Source organism: Hetaerina americana, unplaced genomic scaffold (genome assembly GCF_022747635.1).
Source record: "Hetaerina americana unplaced genomic scaffold, ioHetAmer1.1.p SCAF_3, whole genome shotgun sequence".
NCBI lineage: Eukaryota > Metazoa > Arthropoda > Insecta > Odonata > Calopterygidae > Hetaerina > Hetaerina americana.
This window is the reverse complement of record NW_027286874.1, coordinates 12,968,297-12,992,421: the sequence shown is the minus strand read 5'-3', so window position 1 is coordinate 12,992,421 and position 24,125 is coordinate 12,968,297. Positions and strand designations below refer to the sequence as shown.

The 24,125-nt window shown below is 35.6% G+C and overlaps 1 protein-coding gene across 1 annotated transcript in view; it reads right to left on the bottom strand.

The window, feature by feature from the left end:
- The window catches only part of LOC139690068 (NEDD4-binding protein 2), a 56,920-nt gene extending 32,835 nt beyond the window's left edge, over positions 1-24,085 (bottom strand). Inside the window, exons 1-8 of the mRNA XM_071587266.1 lie at positions 23,951-24,085; positions 22,872-23,028; positions 18,010-18,169; positions 15,750-15,917; positions 10,747-10,964; positions 7,003-7,084; positions 2,394-5,467; positions 1,996-2,129 (exon numbers count right to left, since the gene is read on the bottom strand). Of these exons, the coding sequence (XP_071443367.1) occupies positions 1,996-2,129; positions 2,394-5,467; positions 7,003-7,084; positions 10,747-10,964; positions 15,750-15,917; positions 18,010-18,152 (3,819 nt within the window). The 5' untranslated portion in view covers positions 18,153-18,169; positions 22,872-23,028; positions 23,951-24,085. The remainder of the gene's footprint in view (positions 1-1,995; positions 2,130-2,393; positions 5,468-7,002; positions 7,085-10,746; positions 10,965-15,749; positions 15,918-18,009; positions 18,170-22,871; positions 23,029-23,950) is intronic.
- Between the last annotated feature and the right edge of the window lie 40 nt (positions 24,086-24,125).

Here is a 24,125-nt window from a genome sequence, read left to right as displayed (position 1 = left end):
ACAGATGGCTCATTGGGTCTCAGGCAACTGATGCTGCGAGTGTGCAGGGCCATAGTCCACATCATGGCTGCCAGATTACACCAGTTCGCACATTTATTGGGCAGACCATGTAGTTCACAGAAGTGTTTCAAAAATAAAGCTGGAATTGTAAGATTTGACCATGTACTGCGAAAAAAAAGGTAGTCTCGGGTACTGCAGACAGAAGTGAAAACTTGATCTGGATGTATGACCCAGCTACTTTTGGGTTGAATTTATATTTTGGAAATTTGATTCACTCGACTATTCCATCAGCCCCCACCCCTGTAACAGTTGACCTTTTCAAACGAATTCTCAAGATCACAAAATATTATATGCATTCAAACACACATATGTACAGCTGCGATCGCATGGGCAGCGGCATATACACACATAACCTCGCGCAAGCGTCAGAGAAGGGGTCGTCGCTATAGTTGTGCTGGGATGCATGGCAGCATGGACGCAGATTTGAAACCCCTGTGTTTTATGTCATGTTATAATGTACAAAACTATATATTTATTTAAAAACGGTAAATAAAATAATTAATACAACACAGATGCATGTGTGTGTGTGTCTATATATAAATATATATAATATATGCATATAAATCTTGATACATATCCATATGATATTTATTCTAATATAAATTACATACATAATATCCCTTACAAATACCTGATAATCTCCCAGAGCAAACCCAGTCATATGCGAGCCCAAAACACAATTCACAAATGTGGTTATATTGAAAGCAATCCCATTGATTTCAATGCCAATTATAAACACAACAAAACAATAATAGCAACAGGATGGGAAACCTGTTGATTTCTAGTATTTGTTGATATAGTTGACACGAGTGTCGCCAATGCCGGCATCTTTAAGAAGGATGAGCTGTACCTCCTTTTAAGTAAGAGCTAGCGGTTTTCTGACCAAAAATTTGAAGGGAAAGTGGGGGGTTGGGGGGACTAACATCCCCCACTACAAGTTAACACTGTCGAAGACAGAGTAGGTGGGGGTTTGAAAATAATAACAGTGTAAGCAAACCCATGTTAATGTGAATTAGATGTACAATAATAAACAGCCGCGTAATGAGACATTATGTAGTCAAGCCTTACAACACGCAGCTCTCACCAAATCACTCCCCATCTAGAAAAGCCAGAGAAGCAGACCTCGCATAAGAAACTTTCAATTGAAAAACTTCACCAATGACAATATTTTCAGCCAATGGCTGAAGTGTGTCCAGTTTATAACTTCAATACCAATGTATAAGAAAGCTCCCCAAGACAATGTGTGAAGTCCTATAAGCATTGAAGCTAATCGGTGTTAAATGGATATTGAGACAATACATTGGTAGAAATCAGTAACATTTGGCTAACTTGGTATTCCTCTTCTCGCCACTCATGACAACACCAAGATTAAAGGGCATCTAGATTTTTCAAGTCAGTGATTGCTATATCACCAGTTAAAAGGAAAACTATTTTATACATACTTAATGGATTATTAAATTTAGCTTAATTAAAAAACAGCTTACAGCCTACGTACATGTAGCAATGTTAAATTTCATACATCCTATGATTGTTAACCTGATGTAGCCTTATTTCCATAATGATCCTATCCTAGGAATTGATGGTTTTCCTTGAACTTTTTATATGACAGCAACTATATCATAGCTAAACAAAAACATGATTATATGTATAATGTATGATGCAAACATAGTAATATGCTGTGTTCCAATATTCAAGAAGAAATACTCATGCAAAATTCTCTATATTCTTTTAGAACGAGAATTTCAGGAATCAAAATTCTCATCTAGCTCATTCTTATTTATGGTCAAATTAAACTATGAACTGCATTAAAAACTTGAACATTAGTTCATCACAGTGCATTTCAGTAATAATATGTACATTATAAACTCACTTTTTGCACAATGGGAGATGGTTGAAGGCTTATAAAATAACTAAGTAAAAAAAGGTAAAATTTACCTGATCTGCCTTATACATAGCCATTGCCATTTCCATATCCATAATTTCTCTCAAGTTTGGAGTGGCAGAAGAATCTCTTGAATCTTTTAGATCTTCATTTTCCAGTTCTTGAAGCTGCCTTGCGAGTAACTCATCTTATAAAAAAACAATGAAGAACGAAATTAATCAATTGGAGTCAAACATACACAATCAAATATAAGAATGCAATTAAAATTAACAAAATTAGGAGCATATTTAGCATAAAGATTTCACTCATCAATTAGTTAACTGGTTCCAAAGAACACTTCGAATTTTATATGCTAATTTTGTATACTTCATCCTTACTGTTATGCACAATAAATTGAATTTGAACAATGATTTAACCATAAGATCCGATGTAGTAAGAATTGAGAAATTACCTTCAATCACCATTTTCTGAGAAATCTCATCTTCTTCTAGTATAGAATCCCACTGACTTTTCAGTACACATTCATGGAGCTTTCTAGCTAAAGAGGCCGGGATATTTACTTTGACTCCACTGGCTGAACCATTGGGCAACTTTTTTGACTCATGAAGTGGCTCTTCATATGGATTGCCAAAGGTTTTGTACAACAGGTCAACAAAGGTATTTTCCAAGACTAATGGATACATTTCATCACTATCATCATCACAATTGAACTCAAAACCTACCTCCATGGAATTTGAGCTCACATTAATCAGAAAATCCTCCGCAGCAACAATATCACTTACATTAAGGTCTGTCTTTGAAACTTCCGTGGCTTCCACTTCCTTACACATTTCTGAATTTGTTGGATCCGAGGTGGGGGGTTTCTCATTATTTGCCCCAAGACCAAAAATAAAATTTCCTCCTTTCCCTATGAAGTCCAGTGATGAAGACAATATATGATTTTCATGAACCTTAGCATCTTGATTGGTAATAACAGTTAAGGATTTATTATCATTTTCTTGCTCAGGCAAGTTTAACTCTATCAAATCATTGGTTTTTTTCTCCACAGTACTATTTTCTGGATTTAAAAGGAAACAAGATGATGATTCCTCAGGTAATGCACTTTTGAATGGCAAAAGGTTATCACAGCCAGGATCCTCACCGACAACACCTTCAATTAAGGATTTCTCATTTGAAAAGCTATCAGGCAGGGATGAGAGAACATCAATATCACAGAGCTTTTTCTGATGGACACTGTGCTCTGTAGATTTTCCCATAATTTCTAGCTCTTTGCATTTTGCATTCATAGTAGTGGAAATGGCAGGCGGACTACTCACTGCTTCAGAAAACATTGTTTCACAGCTTTCATTATAATTACCATCTTTGACTGACTTAACTTCTGTGTGTGTTTCACCACTTTCCAAAAGTAGAGCTTTAGATTCTTCTCCCTGCATTTCATGTGCTGGCGATATTGAATTCTCAATTTGCACACTTTCAGGTAAATTTTCCAAGCTCTCAAATTCTTGAGGGCTTCTTTTTTGAGCTTTTTGTAATCCAATCAATAAAGTCTTCAGCACAGACATTTTCACTTGTTCAGTTTTATCCTGCGACTCATTGCTTTCCCCAGGATTATTAACATGATCATTCTTGTGAACATTTGAAAGTTGCATTTCATTTTCCTCAGCACCATCAGTTTTCAGAATGCCGTTCTCACATTTTTCTGAAGATACTCTCCTTGTCCCTAGCAATACACTTTCTTTGGGGGTATTTTGTTCCACTTCATTATCACTAACTTTCAGTTCTGACTGGCTGACTTGAAACTCATCAAAAACTCTGACTGATTCATGGTTTCCTGATTTTCCTAGTGAATCAACTTTTATTATTCTTTCAGCCTCTAGTTGGTTTGCTATAATGAAGTCCATTACTTGATCAATATTATTTCCTTCTTTTGCTACAGCATTTGCAGCTGGTTTTAAATTAGGTTCTGCCACAAGATTTTTTTCAGGAGAATTCACCGAAGGCTTACTTACAACTGAAGGGGGCAGATTGTCTCCACTGGATTCAGCCAAAATTTCAACCGGAGCTGAACCAAACTGTAATAAATTTTCAGTTTTAATATCCACTGCTTTTTCACTGCCTATATCTTTTGAAATTTCAATCTGTTTTGGCACAGAATCCATTTTATCTTGATTTTTGGAAGATGAAGTCATATTATCATTCTTCTTGCTGGTTTCCAGAGTCGATGATGCTACACTACTCACACTTTCAGTGTCCATGGAAGGCTGATTATTTGCTTCACAATCATCTTTATTGAGACCAAGTGCTTTCATCAAAAGTCGAATATCTTTGATCCAGCTAAATTCCTCTGGGTCTGTGCGATCAGAAGCCTTATGCAACTGTTCAGCATCATCAATGTCTAGGAGGGAAGTTTCAATGGGCAATTTTCTCCTGGGACTTCGGGGAGGAAGGGGACCCTCGCTCTTCGTCTCACTGCTGTCCTTTGAAGCACTTTGACTGTCACCTTTTGAGAAGTTAGATGGAATATTCCACGATGACAAATGATCCCCTTCTGCTGCAGTCCACTCAGCTTCGTCCTCATTTCCTTCAGCCTCCTGATTGTCAGAGCCTTCAAGGCTTTTTCTGATACTTTCAGCTGCTTCCATATTGACACGCCTCCCTTGACGAGATCTGGCAGGCTTTGGCTCATTGGATTCCATCACCTCATCTTCCGACTCCTCTTCTTCACTGGACTTCCAGTCTTCATATTTGGATGCGTTTGCTTGCATCCACTGCCGCTCCTCCTCTTCACTTATCTCAATGCACTCACCCTTGACTATGTTGCTTGTGTTTATGTCTTGACCAATTGCATTCAATGACTTCATGAAAGGGTTGGGACCAATTGCATCAGATTTTGTTGAAGCATTCTCAGAACTACATTCATCTGAATCGATGCTGTGACTACTTTCTTGGGAGGAAAATATAGATGATGGTTCGACACCAGGAAATATTTTAGGGTTACTTGATGAATGTTTAACTTCTTTTCCTTTCACTGTCTGATGCAACTGTTTCCTGGAATTCACTATTTCTGATTCACTACCTTTGGTTACACCAGGCTGGCCACCAGGGTCTGCACTGAACATTTTGGGTGGGCATATGACTGGCTGCACATAAGGCACAGATGGTACACACATGAAATTTGGAAATGGATTCGTTGAAGGATTTTGAAACTGATTACTTCCAAAGACAAACTGATTTGTTAAATTATTCGCATTTATATTTCCATGGTTTGGCCTTGTGAAAAGCGGAGGACCAGCTAGGTTAGCCAAAGTTTTCTTTTCTTTGAAAGGTCGTATTCTTGCTGTTCCGGGATGACTTGGAGGCTGAGGATAAACGCTACAGTTTCTTTGCTGTTTCTTTTTCAGAATTTGCTTGATTAGGTCCTTCCCTGAAAGACCATACTCAAAATGAGAAAGCATTTGGGTAATTTTTCTTTGCGACACACCATGCTGGTTTACTTTTGCCAGTCTAGATGGGTTCCGGTACCACCTGTAACGTAAAAAATTATATTTTCCTGGTGTCTGAAATGCATAATATATTTGCAAAATGATAATATGCTTCCAGATCATACTCTGGACAGATCAATGGCATTATATATCCTGAGGGTAGCTACCACCACCATTTATGTAATCTGAGGGGTACTTCTCTGTATGTAAAATCAACCAGTGGTGGACTGCAAAATGAACTGTTATGTAACTAAGAGCAATCTCATTTATCTCCACAACAGGTGAAAAAAGAGGCAGTAAATCAGTATAGAGACACACTCAACATACAAGTATAGTTAAGAAAATTCTGGTTCTGAGTCATACTTGTACATCAAGGGGCTGGAAAAATTAATACAGTGGAATCTTGACACAATGAAAACTAATCTTCTGTACACCATCACTTGCTATAGAGACTTATGGTTATTACAGATTTTGATTCAATAATCACTTATTGGCTGATTCCTATGACTTTTCAGGATAATATGGCCATCAATCAACCTATTTTAGTTGCTACCTGCATTCATCATTCACCTTATAGTTACCTGAATCTATGCTGTCAGAAATTTGAGGGAATAGTGGGAGTATGCAATCAAAATTTAATTGCAAAGTAATTATCACAGGAAATTTCAACATCAACATCAGACTGAGATCTAATGAGAGCCAAATACTTGCTAATTTATTCACAAATTATTATCTTTTTTGCAATTTCCGAACCTACATGTAAATTTTCCCATTTAAGACAATATTGCTCCCAATTATGAAAAGTCATAAATATGTTCAATAAGATTGATAAATGAGGATGGCTAATCTCAATTTAAATATCTTCTGCTAAGTATGGACTGGGTAACTTAACCTTGTAATGGTCGCTCAAATTTCTACCACCTTTATCACCTGTCATTAAAATACTTTGATGTGCTATTTCCCTCATTTCATGAATAGTAATGTTCCAAAAATCACGAAAACAAATAAATAGTTCGATATTGAGCTAGTTGAAATGAGAAAAGAGTGTAGTTCGGCTATATATCAGATTGAGAAGCACAAATGATGAACTAATAAATAAATAATACACCAAGTAAAAGAAAGCCTGGATGGGCATGATACATTAACAGCCTAGGGAATAAATAAAAATAGAAGATGCAAAGAGGGAGGCTAATTCATCCTGCACCCCCAATTCTAAAAATCAACGTCAGACTGCTTTGAGAATCATCAAAATTACAAATCTCACTGCCAATACTATTGCTCATGCCAACATCTCTCCTGATGAATTAAATAATATTTTGTATCCTCAGCTGACAATATCTAAGCTCTTCAAAACTGTTATTAAGAAACATCTCTATGAATTTTTCGATTCTATTTTTCCTTTCTCAATTTGGGTTTCAATCTGGTAAATTTACAACCTTGGCTGTAGAGTCTGCTATTAATGAAATTATAACTGATTTTAAAGATCAGGAGGAAAAACAACAAATGATGCCACCACTTGTGGAAGTGAAATAACCCGATATTGGATGCAAAAAATAATCAATAAAATAAAGTGTTTACCATGTCAGTGGTTCTAACAGCTCCACTTGGTAAGGCACAGTTACGGGGTCCATCACAATAAAACCACAGTTGCACTTTTTACCTGAAAAACAAATGATTAACTCACATCAAATTACAAACTATTACAATACATAACATGTATGAAAAGTAATTTGAAAAAAGTCTTCAACCTTATTGAAAATAAGTAGTAGTAGTATTTAGGGGAGGCGACCGACGGCTAAGGTCATTTGCGCCATAGGGGATGGATAGGAAAGGATGAAGGGTGGAGAGAAACCCGGTGTCGGCATTAGCCTACTCTTTACAAAAGGCACCAAGGGGTCCGCAGTTTAATGTCCCATCCGACGGACGGCATACTCACTCAAAGTGCCCTCCACAAAGCACCTAAAGTAGGGATCGAGATACCTCTGAAAAATATTCAACACCACCGGGATTTGAACCCGCACCCTCAGGGTGGGAAGCCAGTACGTTAGCCCCCGCACCATCTCAATCCCCCTTATTGAAAATAAATAGTAACAACTAGGTAACTGTAAGAAATTATTTCAAGGTAAATGAATATCCCAATTATATAATGGTAAATGCTATGTCGACTTTAATAATGTAGCCTTCGTACAAACAATCAATATTTTTCATAGAAATTTTCTATTTTGACAGAGTTTGAGGATGCAAAGAATGGAAATTAAGATAATAAACAATTCAATACCACATTTACAGTTCTCCAGTAATATAGGTGCAAACAAGTTAAACAAAGGAACTCGTGATTTCAAATCAATAATTTTATTTTGAAACTACAACAACTTAACAGGCAAATAACACACTTTTCCTCCTCTTACAATTTCACAATTCGTTTCACAAAATCTTGGATTGTCTGAATCAGATGAAGGGGTGCCCATTATTGTTGGGTTGCATATATTCAAGGGCCATGGTAGTGTATAATCCTAAAATTTAACAATTACATTTCTAAAGACAAGCAAGGTACTTTATTTTCCAGAGAAGTCATTAATTTTTTTACACACACTGGCTTTGACAGTAGGATGGCCATTTGAGTTTATGGGTCACATGAAAAAACAGTACAAGGTCTGTTAAAAAAAGATGGGACTGTTTGAATTACTACTTTATCATTTGCTACCCTTTACTCATGGTTAACGCCTTCAAAATACAGCCCTTGGCTACCAATTCAATGCTTCCGATGTTTTTTTCAACTTTCGCATGCCACCTGGAATGCTTCTTTAAGAACAGCCTTTAAGCCTGTGGTACAATTTTGTTTGATGTTTTCAATAGTTGCCAATTGGTGTTCTTTCAAGGTGGATTTCAGCTTAAGAAATAAAAAAAAGTCCTGAAAAGTGCTGTTTTGGCCAAAAAATCAGTAACAATCAATAATGTGTATGCTGGTATGCTGTTGTGATGAAAGCACCGAGACTTGTTTTTCCAAATTTGTGGTCTCTTTCACAACATGGTGTGCCTAACCTTCTCATAACATCTACTTAAGTGCTGCCCATTTACTGTTGGCCCTTTGGAGACATATTCATAATGAATAATCCCTTCGCAATCAAAATAAATTATCAACATCACCTTCATGTTCGAATGCAACATCCGAGCATTTTTGAGTCATGGGGAAGATGGTCCCCTCCACTGTGCAGACTGAGCTTAGGTTTTTATGATGTCTGTCCAATAAATATGCAAACTAAGGCCATAAAAACTTCATTTTGCAAAATTTAGTCTAAATCAATTTTGATCTCTCCATTCGTTGCTATGCACTTATTCTCCTCTTCTTTTCCACTGTTTAAAGCACCCTTGGAAGTCCTCGGCAGTTAGGCTTTTTAGTTTTCTCGTCGCTTCTTGCTTTATTGCGTCCACATCTTCCCAGTGATGTCCCCTCATCACATTTTTGCATTTTGGAAATAGGAAAAAGTCTCAGTGGGGCGAGATCTGACGAATAAGGAGGATGATCAAGGATGGTGATTGAATTTTTTGCCAGAAACTGGCAAAATATCAATGCTGAATGTGGGGGTGCATTGTCATGGACCAGGAGTATGACTTTGATTTTTGATTGGCTTTTACTTGATTTTTTGGTCGGATTTAATCCACTTGAAAACTGATATTTTCTTCAGAGCATTACCACCATAAACAGGTATTAACATATCAGTAATTTCTTGATAACTTTTACCGCACTTCACAAAAAACTTGATGTTGATCCGTTGCTCCGTGATTTCATCAATTTCCATTTTTGACAAACAGTAAAAACAAGGACATCAGAAACTAACATAACTGGCACCATACGCACAGCTCGACAATCTGCCAAGCACAGACGGCTCATTGGATCTCAGGCAACTAATACCGCTAGTGGGCAGGGCTATAGTCTGCATCATGCCCACCAGAATGCACCAGTTTGCGTATTTATAGGATAGGCCTTGTGCATCATAATCATAAACCCAGGTTTTGTTGCCTGTGATGATTGTTTTTAAGAAGTTTCGGTTGCCGTTTGAACAATCAAGCCGTTCCTGGCTGATGTCTTTTGCCTCTGTTCATCCATTCATGGCACAAATTTGGACATGATATGCTGCATGCCCAAAATTTTATCAAAATGGTGAAACACTATTGTCAACTTCAAAGGCAATCTCTGATACAGTTAACGTACAGTATGGTTCGCATGCACTGAATCATTTGTCCTGTTGATGAGGTCATCGTTAGTTGACGTCCATGATTGTCCACTTCTCATCAAGGTTTGTCCAGACTGGAAGCGGTTGTATCAACATTTTAGCAGTGTTTTACTGTGCCCAACTCATAGATTCATAGCAAAACACCTTTTCAATCATTGCATTAGTTTCCGTTGCACTTTTCCTGAATTAAAAAAAAATTCAATGCACACTCGCTGCTTCTCTAACACTTTCATTCTTACTGACACAAGAATTTGTACAGCAAATATCTGCAACCTCAGATAAGTATCTGTTGTTCAGATACAAGTAGAGATAGGGCAACAAGGAAGGTGATGTTTTACTTCTCACAGACGCCACTAAAAAATGATACTTCACTGATTGTTATCCATCAAGCAGTTTGTGCACAGAAAGACCAGTCTTATCTTTTTTTGGCAGAGACCTTGTATTAATGATGGCAATGGGAAAGTGTCAATTATTTATCCCAAGACTATTAGGATGGACACCATACTGAAAATTAGTCCCAGCAACCATGATATTTGGCCCAACTGGCCATCTGTCATAATGGGTGGCAGGCGAGGTCATCATCTCACGAAATACTTGCACACTGCAAGCAACAGCAGCAGCACAGAACACACAGAGGAAGACTTCTAGTTAGAACAGGGACATGGAATGTTAGGACAATGCTGAAGACAGGAAAATTAGAAAATATAGACCAAGAGATGTAGAGGGGAAATAAAGATATGTTAAGGCTGTGTGAGGTGAGATTGAAGGATAGCTGGGATTACCGGAGTGTTAGTTATAGAGAAATATATAGCAATAGGAGAAAAAATTCCAATTTTATTATGTCTTCATGATTTAATCAAAAACCATATTCATTGAATTTCTTACCCTTTGGACTGAACAAAATTCTCTACACTTTTAAGCGATCAAAAATCAAAATATTTTTGTCCTATGGCTTTAAATCAATATTTAGTTGAATTGCTACAAAAATAAAATAAAAATTAGTTTCAGTAAAATCTTAGCTAGAATTGAGCTACTCAAATAGCCATAGGAGAGAGTTTTTGAAGTACATTAATCACATTATACTTACCTTTAAATGAATTTCTGGACGGACCTAGGCAATTACAAATATTTTTTTTAGCAATGGTTCCATTAGCAACCATTTGTCTCAAGTTTTCCTCTGCTTTCCATGGTTCTAATGCCATTTCAACATATGGTAACATTTCCCATGCTTGAGTATTGGTATTATCCACAATTATGGGGGATACACCATGAGCCATCGCCCGAAGTACTTGTATCCGGCAATGTCTAAAGAAGAAAATTATTAACAATACTTATGTAGGAATGTTCAACTTATAAAGTTAACTATTTATTAATACTTCTGAGTGGAGCAGTGAAGATACAACAATCTACATTCATGTAAAATAGAAATTGTAAAAAATATAATCTCACTTAAAAGGTATATTTTGATAATTTTAAACTTATGACAGCATTGCAGGATTGTAACGTAATAAGAAATATAAAAATTATTTTTTAATATAAACTAGTACTATAAATAGAAATAAATAATAAGCCCTCGCACCATTATATTTGAATTACAACTTCTCAAGAAGAAATAAGAGATTATGACAGTGCTCTAAAAGTTCCTCAAACTAAAAAATACTAGTTCATATTCATGTCCGTTTTGAAAGATGATACAAGATGAAGTTCATGAATGTGAACTTAAAATTAAGTTTCAGGAGGTCGACCAAAACTGGTTTGAATATTTCACTGCTAAATAGAGAATAACTTGCTATACGGTAATTTACTCCACCACAGTCAATTAACTAATGTAACATCAAGTATAAATGCAAATACTGAGGGTAGACACTGTCCCCTTCTAGGTAATAATTTCTTTGTTCATGGGACATATTTCCAAATTACATAGAAGGATTCATCACACAAACTATGGCCAGGTCAATTATATAATCAAATAATAAACTATCTAAAATAAAATCAGAATAAAATATTCTCCTCATAAAATTTAAATATGAGGACAACAACAGCAATTGGTAAAATCAAAACCGGAATGGATAACAAACCTCTCCAAATATTGTTTGGAAAACAAAACACATTTTTGTGGGAATTTCAAAATCTAATAGCACCAGCATGATTAGGTTCTCCCAAGACCTACCCCAAAAACCACAACAAGATTTTCCATTCACACAATAACAAAGCTGCACATTAATTACAAGGCTTTATAAAATTGTTCAATTAGTTGGAAACAAATGGTGAATAAATGAGGTGCTCACTGGTTAGATAAATTCCTCTTTTATATTACAAAGCAAATTTATATTTGGTATATACTGTTTTAATGAATACTAGCAATGGTTTCTCTGTACTTTGAATCAGCTCTGAACAAAGCATGAGGGAAATTATTAGAGACTATGTGACTCTCCTTGAATTAAACAGCAACCCAGAAGCTACCTTCTACGGTAATTGGGAAACATATAAATCTGTCATGTTTTAAATCAAGCAACCAAATACACCTCCCTATTAAGTACACAAACAGCTCAAAAGCAACTGACTGGGATACATCAAAAATTTGTCTCTGCAGTGACACAGATTTTAAGACACGCTAGGCATTTTTAATGGCTGAATGACTAACAAAATCATATTCCAGATTCTGAGTAAATGGCTCCTCTTTTGAGGATTCTTTTATGCGAGCATTAATTCTTTCATTACAGACTTTTTATTATTTGATTTTGCCAATTTTTTTGAGATGATGTGCCACTGAATGTAACTGATAATAATGAGGTGAGAAGGACTTACTAACATAAATTGACACATCAGGAGAAGGGTTAAAACCTTAATCCCAAGACGTGAAATTCTTTTTGATTTAATGGGTTACAATAATATTGGTAGGAAGTGAGCACTAGAAAAAATGATCAACCAAAAGAGGGGTGGTTGGGCAGACCGGACATGCTGCCACAAACTTATGGTCAATATGTATACTTGGATCAAACCCACTTATTTTCATACCAAGTGCACATCCGATTAGGCACAACAGAGAGTCACCGATTTTACCATAAAGGATGCCACAAAATGTAAGTAATTTGGGCTAACAATCTTGCCCAGCTCTGCTGAACTGGGCTTGGAGGTTAGCAACATGATTTGAGAGAGAAATATTTTCTTCATGCACGATAACAAGATACTGCATGAGACTGGCAAAAGGAAGTCATAAAGCCTTAAAAAGCACCCCCACCTTCAGGCATGAACTTCTGCACGACAGAAAGAGACTTTTTCATGCCTGAAAAATATTCTTGGAGGGCATTTACTCTTTCAAGCAGCTCCTTCATCATCTTACTCAAAAAGTCAATTTTCCTTGACCTCTCAAAAATCAGGCAAAAAAGGTCAATGGAATCATACAATAATTTAAGCATCATAAAGAATGGACAGTAGTAATTTTCCGCTAGATAAATTTAATTGTACAACAGGGTTTCTTAACCTGAAGATGATGTAATACATCAAAACCCAGTCATACAATTAAACTTATCCAGTGGCAAAATTTCTAGTACCCGTTCTTTACTGTGTTCAAATTCCACCACATTACACCTGAAACTACTCAATTTGTTAATAATTTATGCAGATCAGAAAATATCTATTCATTCCTTCAGTGAGTATATGAATTGTGATGTCATGGTACAGGTGTGTAGCTAAGGTAAACTCCTATTTGCTCCCACACCTGGAATTATCCCCACTGGGACTAGTTGTAGGGATATAAAAATTATATAAAAAATAATTTAAAATATAAAAGATATTTTTTAAAATTTATAATATAAAAGATAATTTTAGGACATTCATGGCAACAATCTGCCAAATTAAGGATAACATGGAAGATTCATGATATGAGACATGGTAAATACAAAAGACCAGTTTCCACAATGTGATACTACTACAATTGAACTACTATTCTAATTTAAGAAAATAAATAATGATAGTCATGTTTACAGTTAATCTGACCCAGCCCCTTCCTTACCATATCCCACAACCCCTATGCTGTCTATATTGGACCTGTTGCAACTTATTGTCCAGTTAACTCATGCATTCACCATCAAGTACCATTTGAAGTTCCATCCTATTAAAATGCCATGGAAGTGTGAAATTGAAGAGCTAATTAGGGAAAACAACATTGTCAGCATTTCCAAGTAAAGAGAAACAATTAATGTTTGTACGAAAAATATAGTTACATTTATATTACTGCAAGATAAATTTTAATTAACAAGCCATAATTAACAAAGAGGCTTTCACGAGGAGGAGGGAGTTGATGACGGGGACTTTGAGTAAGGAGGTTAAGAAAAGACTTGTAAAAACTTTGATATGGAGCGTAGCTATGTACGGCGCGGAAACGTGGTCATTGAAGCAGGAGGATAGACGTAGACTGGAGGCTTTTGAAATGTGGGTGCGGAGAAGAATGGAGAAGGTGAAATGGACAGAGAAGAAAACAAATGAGGAAGTACTTGGTATGGTGGGCGAAGAGAGGGGTTTGTTGGAAGCAATCCTATGGAGGCAGGAAAAGTGGATGAAGGGGGTGTTGACCGGCAGTGGGATGTTGAAGACTGTGATAGAGGGTAGAATGTTGGGCAAAAGAGGAAAGGGAAGGAACAGGATAGGGATGTTGGACGGGATGAAGGGAGGAAGAAAGTACTCAGAGATGAAGAGGGACCTGGTGTAGAGTAGAATTTAGGGTTGTGTTTTGTTAGTAGTCACAAAATATTTGTTTGGTAGTTGTGTCCATCAAAAAACCTACCTTAACCGGTAGATTACCTTAAAAAAAAAAAAATTAATGAAAACAAGGGCCTGGGCCTAGCTTCTGGCAGGCTGAAAATTGCATAGGCATTGCCAATTTTTATGAAACTTTTGGTATGATTAAGTCAAAAATCATTAATTAACAACTATAATTATATTATTTTACGGTAGATTTTGAATAAACTAAGACTAAAAAATGGTACAATTGGTGGTTACACATTTCTACATACACCATTTTGACCTAAGTATTGATTATGATTAACCTGTCTCCTGTAAACTATCTCGCTTTCTCCCCGCGGTCATTTCTTTTTCCTAAACCATAGTCCCCAAGCCCACCACCATCTCTTCCTTTATCTACAGTTACAATATAGTCCCCCATCACTCTGTCAAAAGTCATCACTAATTAACAAGATCACTTGTTGTAACCCACACAATGCAGTTAAGTTTATTTCCTCATTAATGGTTGAAAATAGTGAGTTTGGGAAATATTTGGTCAGATTCCACACTGGAATGGCCAGACCCCCTTTCTGTGGCATGGTATCAACATGCAATTTTATCTCTTCAGTGTGACTGGGTCAAGACTTCTCTCTACTAAATACATTATCCTGTTAAAGCACCTATACACTGTCTTGATGGAGGAGCACATAAGTTGTTAAAAGGGAATACAAGCAGTGTATCCAAGCCACTCATATGAGGTAGCCAGTTGCTTGGGAGGGGTCACTTACACATTACCAGGACAAAATTGGGATAAACCATGCAAGTCCATTTTACACAGCCAGAGTAAGTACAGGGGACATATCACTGGTATCGATCAGAACACTGAAAGCATTTTGTGCATAACCAAAAGTGGGATTTTCTCATATTTACTATGATACCAGAATCCAATGAAATGAAAGAATTGTGACAGTGCAAAAATTTCTTGGCTGAAAACAAGGTACTCAATTAAGCTGCAGAGCACATACATTCAATTTGGATTTTTAAAACATCATTGAGGCAAGATTTTTTGTCCAAAGTTGACAATTAGTGATTAATGAAATGCAAAGGACTGTGTGTTGCAGCAAAATAAAATGTATTTTATAACTCATCTTATGCCATATATGATTCTCAAGGTTGGATGTTAGCATTTATTTTTCAATGGACTATGTTTGGAACTCAGCAGTATTCATTTTATTGCCAGGAAAATTGCTCCCAGTGGAGCTACGTAAAAGGTAATTAACACAAACTTGATGTGACGCACTGTATTTTAGACACTGCACAGCTATGAATACAATGTGTATGAGTGTTGTATTTAAAAATAAAACTTACTTATGAGCATCTTCAAGTCGTAAAGGGTCAAAGCAATACTCCTTCTGATTTTTCCCACCTCGAGGTACAAGAAAGAAATCATCTGCACTGCAAGTACAACCAGATTGCCCTCCAGGATGAGCAAGTAACTGCTTGGAGAGACTTGACTTTCCACTTCCTGGAAGTCCCCTGAAAAGTCAAACAAACCTTTAAAATTAGAACTCAAGTTACTAAGGTTCTCGGAGGACATTTTTTTTACCATTACAACATGAGAAAAGGCATAGAAAACAGAACGGAAACAAATTATGGTGGGATATAATTTAGTTTTGCAGCGATAAAAAATCCTGCCCATGAAATGAAAAAATACAATTGTTTAGGGTTTTCCCATAGTTGAATAAAAAACTCTTTTGGCACTCTCTTTTGTGGAAGTAACCCTTTCCTTTTCCTTATAGAATTTAGAATCATGTATTTAGCTAAAATTTGAAGCATATCATTACTTGGTAAATGAAAAATTTCTCTAGGATTTGCTCCATTATTTTTAGCATAAATCAATCAAACTCAAGTTAAACTCCACTATTTGATGATGGTCCATTGCATCGATAGGTCAGGCTCATCAATAGGCCCAGGAAAATGCACTCTTGCCAAAAACATTCACAGAAGACAATATTTTCCATTGCCATTTATTTGCTGCTAAATAGCAAAAATCTCACTCCTGAAACCTAAAGAGACAAACCATCAGTAGGACTTCTCCTCTTCATCTAGTACGACTCTGCCTAAAGGACTTCTTCATCACTTTATTTCACATTCATCATCTAAATCTCCTTGAAAGTTGGCACATGCTAGTATCCTGTCTCTCATCCGTTCCTTTTTCTCTCTGCCTGATGAATTTATGACAGCTCTTGGTATGGAGAAGTCATATTCCTATCAGATATTCCAGGTCAATCACTAACACAACAGTCACTGCCTATTTGATCCATATTTTAAATTCATTTTTGAATTTATTCACATCTGGATGGGGTGCAAAGGCTGCTTTGTTAATTTTTGACTGTGAAATTTCACCAGGGTTCATGATCCAATCCAATAGCGATGATTGGTGTCTATTTGGAGCAGATGCACACCAAGCATCTCCGGCAATACTCTTAACAAATAACCAAAGACTGATGAAACAATGGCCACAATTTATCGGTAATCAACGTGCTATTGATAATAGATTTAACATTAGTAATAGCACTTCTACTCCTCTAATGGTGATTTGTTTTTGAAAATTAAATTAGATTTTAGTAATATGGCAGGACATCACTTAACAAGCGCCTTGGATAGCGAGTAATTCACATAGCGAGCCAAATATTGTGCCCAAGAATAACTCACTTGGCGAGGATGGCATTTTGCATAATAAGTGATGAGGAGAGGGGAATTCCTGGAGTAATTGTGCCAGCTGTTTACCCTTGTATTTAGGTATGTTATTCGTGACTTTTCATGCACAGTTTGATAATATTTACTGAATAGTTTTAAAAATGTCCCCGAAGAAAAAGGCACAAGAAGACAGTCACAAGAGAATAAAAATAACTGTAGAAATGAAATGCAAAATCATTCGAAAGCGAGAACTAGGTGTCAGCATAGCTGATCTATCACACACACACAATCTGTCGACATCAACAATTTGCACCATCCTAAGGAACAAGGAAGAAATTAAGGGGATGGATGCTTCAAAGGGAGTGACAAGAATATCTAAGCAACGGTTACATCTTCTGCACGATGTTGAAAGGTTGCTTCTCATATGGATAAACAACAAAAAATTGCAAGGCTATGTTATCAATGGGATCACGATTTGTGAGCAGGTGAAAGTAATTTTTGCTGAACTCATTAAGAAAATGCCAGGATCATCAATGGATGAAAATGAAGCGTCTAAGGGAAGCCATGGGTGGTTCGAGAAGTATAAGAGAAAATTTGGCATTCAAAGCGTAGTGAGACGTGGTAAACTAGCGAGAAAAATTTCACAGTTATAAATGATGTTTTACAAGAAAGATTGCAAAACGAATTATACTCATTGTACAAGGTTTCCTGTATGAAGATAATCAATCATTTTCATATCTCTAAAATTCTTTTCCTATATTACCAATGACCACTAATACTTACCTGTAATATTTAAAGAACTGGAGGATTTTGCTTACTCAAATTAACTAGGAGCATATACATAAAGGTAAAGCTTTATTTGATGTTTCTCAATGTGTGAAGAGAATTGCTGAAATTGTAAAAGAATGCATTTGACTTATAGCCATACCTTAACAAAATTAACACTTTGCTGCCAGATGCTATCTGATTTTTAACATGGTCATGATGCTCTTGAGTTTCACTTGACCTCGCCGTGGACTTTGGACTAGCGGGTGAAACTGGAGAGGGATGTCTCTGTTGACCCTTTTCCATTTTTTTATTGGTAGTACCTGAAACAGGAAACATTATTGAGAAAATTAATCATCCTCAGCAAGAAACACTAACAAATGGCTACTCATAGAAAATAGTTTCCTTAATTTAAATGAATAATGCCATTGGATCACCAATTAATATATTTCTAAGATTATAAGTGTCCAGGTAGTAGAATATACCACATAATTCTATGTGGAACAATATGGCTTGAGGCAACTCATCAACACTAAAAAAATTTGCTACTTTGCCTTAATTAAGATAATTACACATTCGATTAATTTCACTACTAAACCAATAACTTGAGTTCTATTTTGACAAAAATACATTCCTGCATGGAAAAAAATACACTCAGTAAAGCAACAATTATAAGAAACTTTCTTTGGAAATAAGGACAAGTGAAATCTTGTGGAGCATTACATAAAATCTGAAATACGAAGTCTAAAATCTTATCCTAAAATTTGTTGTCTCAGGCGTAACTTTGTGGAATTTGCATAACATATTGAAATGTAATGAAATAATTGACTTTGTAATTCCACACACTTTATTTAAAAACACGACCCAGGTTTCGACGTTGAACGTCATCATCAGGTGGTCACTTAAATAAAGTGTGTGGAATTACAAAGTCAATTATTTCATTACATTTCAATCTTATCCTAAGGCAAGAGCAAACACCAAGGAAATGCTGAGTGCCAAACATAGCCAGGTCTCAAGCCTCTTGAGACAACATACTTGTACAAACTCATATACAGTAACCTCTCAATTATCCATGTTAATGGATGAGCAATGAAGCACAGATCATTGAAAAACACAGATAACCGAAAGATGCGGAAAATATGGTCATGATATAAAGGGATGCATATGGAGACTGTCCTTTTTCATTCCTAGAGATCATCCTATTTTCCTTTTTTCCAGCTATTTTTATAAGGGTAAAATTATAGTTTTACAAGTACAAAGCACTATCATAATGTGAATAGCAGAACATATTTTCCTCCAGGAGCTAAATCAATCACATAGCCAAGAAAAAAAACAAATGACCGCGAAGAAAGAATATTGACAAAGGATTGCTGGCATGGTAACAAATCCATCACATGATTCTGATTAATATAATGCACTGTAGATAGTTTGCGGTTTATTTGTTGCAGAGTAAAACTAAATATTTGCTCGCCTTCAAGGAGAATATGGAATTCTCAAGGCTAATGAAAGCAAGGGAAATGACAATCGGAAAGTATGTATAGTATTTAAAATGTTTAAATTAAAACATTAAATACCATTGACAACTTTTGATTTAGTGAAATTAAAATCGTTTGGGAACATCCAGGTATTTAAAACTTGATTTTTTTTAAATATCAAAATTTGAAAGCATCTTAATTATCTTTAAAATGGTGAATTTATTAAAATTTTGAGTTCTAAGCAGAGAATAGCACAGATAATCCACGAAACAATGTGCACATGGATAACCAAGAGTTTACTGCAGTTTAAGTGCAGATGCCCAAAAAAGATAATCATCTTTCAAGAGTGTTGAGCAATGGAGGGTAGATACCTCATTATACAACAGGTACCATATTTTCAAGGCCATAAGATGCACTTTTTATGCTCAAAAATATGAACCGGGGGAATACTTGAACAACCTTGACCTATAAGCACTAGCTGATTTGCCAGGAAAATACTTACTATTAAGTATTTTTTCCCTCATCAGGCATAGAATGTGGTTGCCTTGATTACGAACTTCAATAGTATGAAAGTTTTGAGTAAGTAGCAAGCAACAGAGTTTTCATATTTTGCTGGAAGTACTTCCTAAAATAATTCCAGAATAAAACCTAAATTTATACAATTTAGTGTGTTTAGTTACATTACACATGCGGTACTGTCGCGACACTTAAAATACACTGTACTAACAGGGATGCAGCCCCTTTGCCAATAAGTACATGCATTTTATCTTTTGATATGCTCAGAGTCTACAGGCAATCAACCTTAAGTAGAATGACAGAGACGTAAACGCATAGAAAATATTTGATTTTAATATAAATTTCAATTGCATCAAATAGTAAATGAGTAAAAAAAATATAAGCTCATCCACTCCTAAATGGTCAAAGCTTCAACTGAAACTGCCACTTGAGTGCAAAAGATAGGACACCAAGATACATAGAAGATAAGGCACCAATTCATGACTGCATCCTGACGTGAAGAATGAAACTGCCATCAATTTCTAGTGCTTTTGATAGAAAAAATCCTCTCAGAAAGTTGAAACGGAGAAATCATAATTTCTTTAAAATTTTAAATTGGCAATACACTATATGGAAGTGAAGATTGCAGGGGAGTTGGAGGAAAGTCACAACCCCAGGCATAATGACTGCAGAAATTATGTGTACGATGCCTGTGATGACAAATTTCTGGGATTCTACAATGAATAAATGTTGATATACGTGTAGTTGCTAATTTTTTAATGTAACTGTACAATTTTCTTTGCAATGTGTTAACATCAAAATACTGTCATTCTCCATTGTCTTATCCAAGCATTTTTTTCATTCTAACCCAAAAAATCAGGGTTCTTCTTATGGGGCAGGACATTCGGTAATCTCAAGTGCTTTAACTTAACATTTTATAACTTAAGTATATAAACAACATGACTTCAAGTTATTAGGTTTCCCAATGTTTTTTTGGGACTGGGAGTATCTAGAAGGAAAGATGTAGTTGAGTTTGTCATATGCAGATACACTTTATGAATACAAGACATATATGGACACACCTCAAAGTGACCAGAGTTCACATAGCTGTTATTAGAATGAGAAGAATTTTTAGTCCTTGAAATAGAGCTGCTTAGAGTGCAAGAACAGAAAGTACACATAATCATCCTTCTCTCCACTTGTGTGGTTCAACACCCATCCAAATTCATTGTTGAGTGAGGTAATAAAGTTGTGTATTTGAAAAATGAGCATTTATGGATGTGATAGCTCAAAGTAGGCTGTGCATGATAACAAATCCAAGAAGCCTTGGCCATGGACTGAAACCATGACTGCACAAGTGGAACAAGTTGTTCCGGAGGAACGCTGATTAGGTGTGAGAGGTATCTACATAATGAATAATGCTTTTTTTCATCATTGGTGACAACGGATATCACTTTTCAATGTTAAAATGAAATGGCAGTCTCCACAATGGAAGCATATCTACTCACCACAACCAAAAATGTTTTGGTTGTGGTGAGAACCAACGGCATTGCAAGAAAAACAACTGAAAAAGGCTGAATGTGTGCTCTTCCATTAAGACAACCCTTCTCCTCATTTAGTAATCTTAACTCAGGTGTTTCTTTGTAACAGCAAATTTGCAGCGGCGTTTCAAATGATGGACATTTTTCTTGGATTCAGATTTTCTGGTTGGGCCACCTATTCATCAACAATTTTAAAGTGGGCAAAAGGGACCATAACAGAAGTGTTCTTGGCTGCCAAGGAATCATGGCATTAATTTTGTACAAAATGTGTACGTGTATTATGTCAAAAATTAATAGAAGTTTCAAATTTCTAGTGTAAGTAGTTTGCTATAAAAAATAGACCTCAGAACTTGAACTAATATCATAATGTAAAAGGAAAGCCACAAAATGTACATAGAAACAATTTCATCATACTGTTGACAGTAACAACAGATGCTCTTATCCCTTATACACCGTCAGCTTCACAGTGTTGTTCCATCTGACACTAGCAACAGCAAATGATATTTTCAAAGGAAAAATCTTGCCAATGCTGTAAAGACAGGCAACAAATGAAACTGTTATGTGAGGATCAGAAATCCAGGATTTCAGACCTATCTCAACCACAGTCATAAAAGTATGCAATGGTGGATGGCATTGCTTTGTGGAACTCCTCCTTGATATGTAGAAAAGATAAATACCCTGCTATTCCTCACAAATATAAAGTTATTCCAACTGGTTTCCATACAGAGTAACATCATTTGGCCATATCTGTGTGGAACAGCAGAGTGTTTTTTCTTTCCTACATACAGTCATACAAACTCCATAAGAGGAGAGGAAGTTTTACATATTCAGTGTTTAAAAATGCATGGTACAGAGGGAGAGAATCCCCAGATTGATGCTACAATTCTTGGATTTTTCCTGTCTAAGTTAGTTCCTGGTGTTTTATCTAATGCCATCTGTTTTTCAAAATATAGAAAGCCAATTTAGCTCATAACATTTTTGCATTATCATGAAAAAAGTTGTGAGTTTATTAGTTAAAGCATGAAGGATTAATGCCATAGCTGGAAACTGTCACTTCATCCTGCTTACTTAAATTGTGACTTCATATAAAAAATTATTGCACTGCTTGAGAAATAGCATTAAAATTTTTGCTTTCCTTAAACATTAAAAAAATTTAATTCAATGTTCTCCCTTTAGAGGTAAGAAATACTGAGTTCTGTAAACAAGTTGATTCCTCACAGGACACAAACCAGGTATCTCAAGGATGTAACAGATAGCATCTTTGTAGCATTGTAGCAGATCGCATTTTTGTATTGTGATCTCTGGGCAAATAAAAAGTAATAACAATAATAATCATTCTTAAAAAAGAAATGTTTATAGTGAAGAGATGCTGCGTTTGTGTCCCATGCAAGCAGTCAACTGTGAATAATTGTAAATTTATGTGTTAAACACCCATTCTCCCCCTAAAGTCAAGTGACAGAACAAAAACATTTGAGAAAGGATATGCCCATTTAAAATACTCCTAAAACTCTCACCCGAATGATTGGAAACTGATGCTTTAGGTTGGGCAGCAGCAGGAAGGTGTGAAATTTTCTTGCTTTGTGACTTGCTCTCAGATGAAGAGCTGATTGATGCCTCTGTTTGTTTGTCATCTACAGCTGTGTCAGGTGTCTGGATAGGCAGCCGCTTGCTCTGAAAATAATGTCATTTTCTATAAATGATGCAGTATATATTAGGTCACTGACGTTGCTCTAAATACATTCAATACATATATATTTCACGGTTATCTGCCATTTGCCAGAATCTGTTTTACTAAATGAGTCTAATACCAGAAAGAAGATCATGAATCTATTTTTCTGAAATACTATATCCTGGACTGGAATTATGGAATATTTTTTTTCCTCTGGGTTTATTTCCCTGAATGCTATATTCCTGGATAAAACTTTCTTAGTTTAATTTTAATGGATATAAGGGGAGAAAAAGTTTTGCTTGTAACAATATAGCAACAGGATAGAAACATAAAAACAAGCTGATATATCACATCAAATTGGCCCTCGTATTGATTTTGGAGCAGAATTGCAAATTGTGAGTGAATAACCCAGTAAGAGTGTATATATATATATATATATATATATATATATATATATATATATATATATATATATATAAAAGATATATATATATATATATATATATATATATATATATATATATATATATATCCACCCATTATGTGGCCTGACAGGAGGCTTCTTGATAATTAATAAATTGTAGGTATTTGGCTCTTTTGCAAGCTGATTTACTTATATATATATATATATATATATATATATATATATATATATATATATATATATATACACACACACACATATATGTACATATATACAGATATGTATATATATGTATGTGTGTGTATATATATATACACACACATACACATATGTATTAGTAAATTTGCTTGCCAAAGAGCCAAATACCTACAATTAACAAATTATCAAGAGGCCTCCAGACAGGGCACATAAACTGAAAGCCTTTAAGATTGTCTGCTATACAAAACAAATGTTATCAGTAAAATAGCATTCATGCAATTTTGGCAAACTTCAAAACTAACCTCAATTTCCTCAGGTGGTATCGTGGGTGGTGGATTTTTATATTCTCCAAGCACAGTCAGTGATTCAATGCACTTTGTCACTGAAACAGTATTAAAAAAAAGAATTTCTCATTTAGTTGGAGAAGTTATGAAGTGTTAATAATCACAGCATACTTGGAAACGATTACATCAAAAA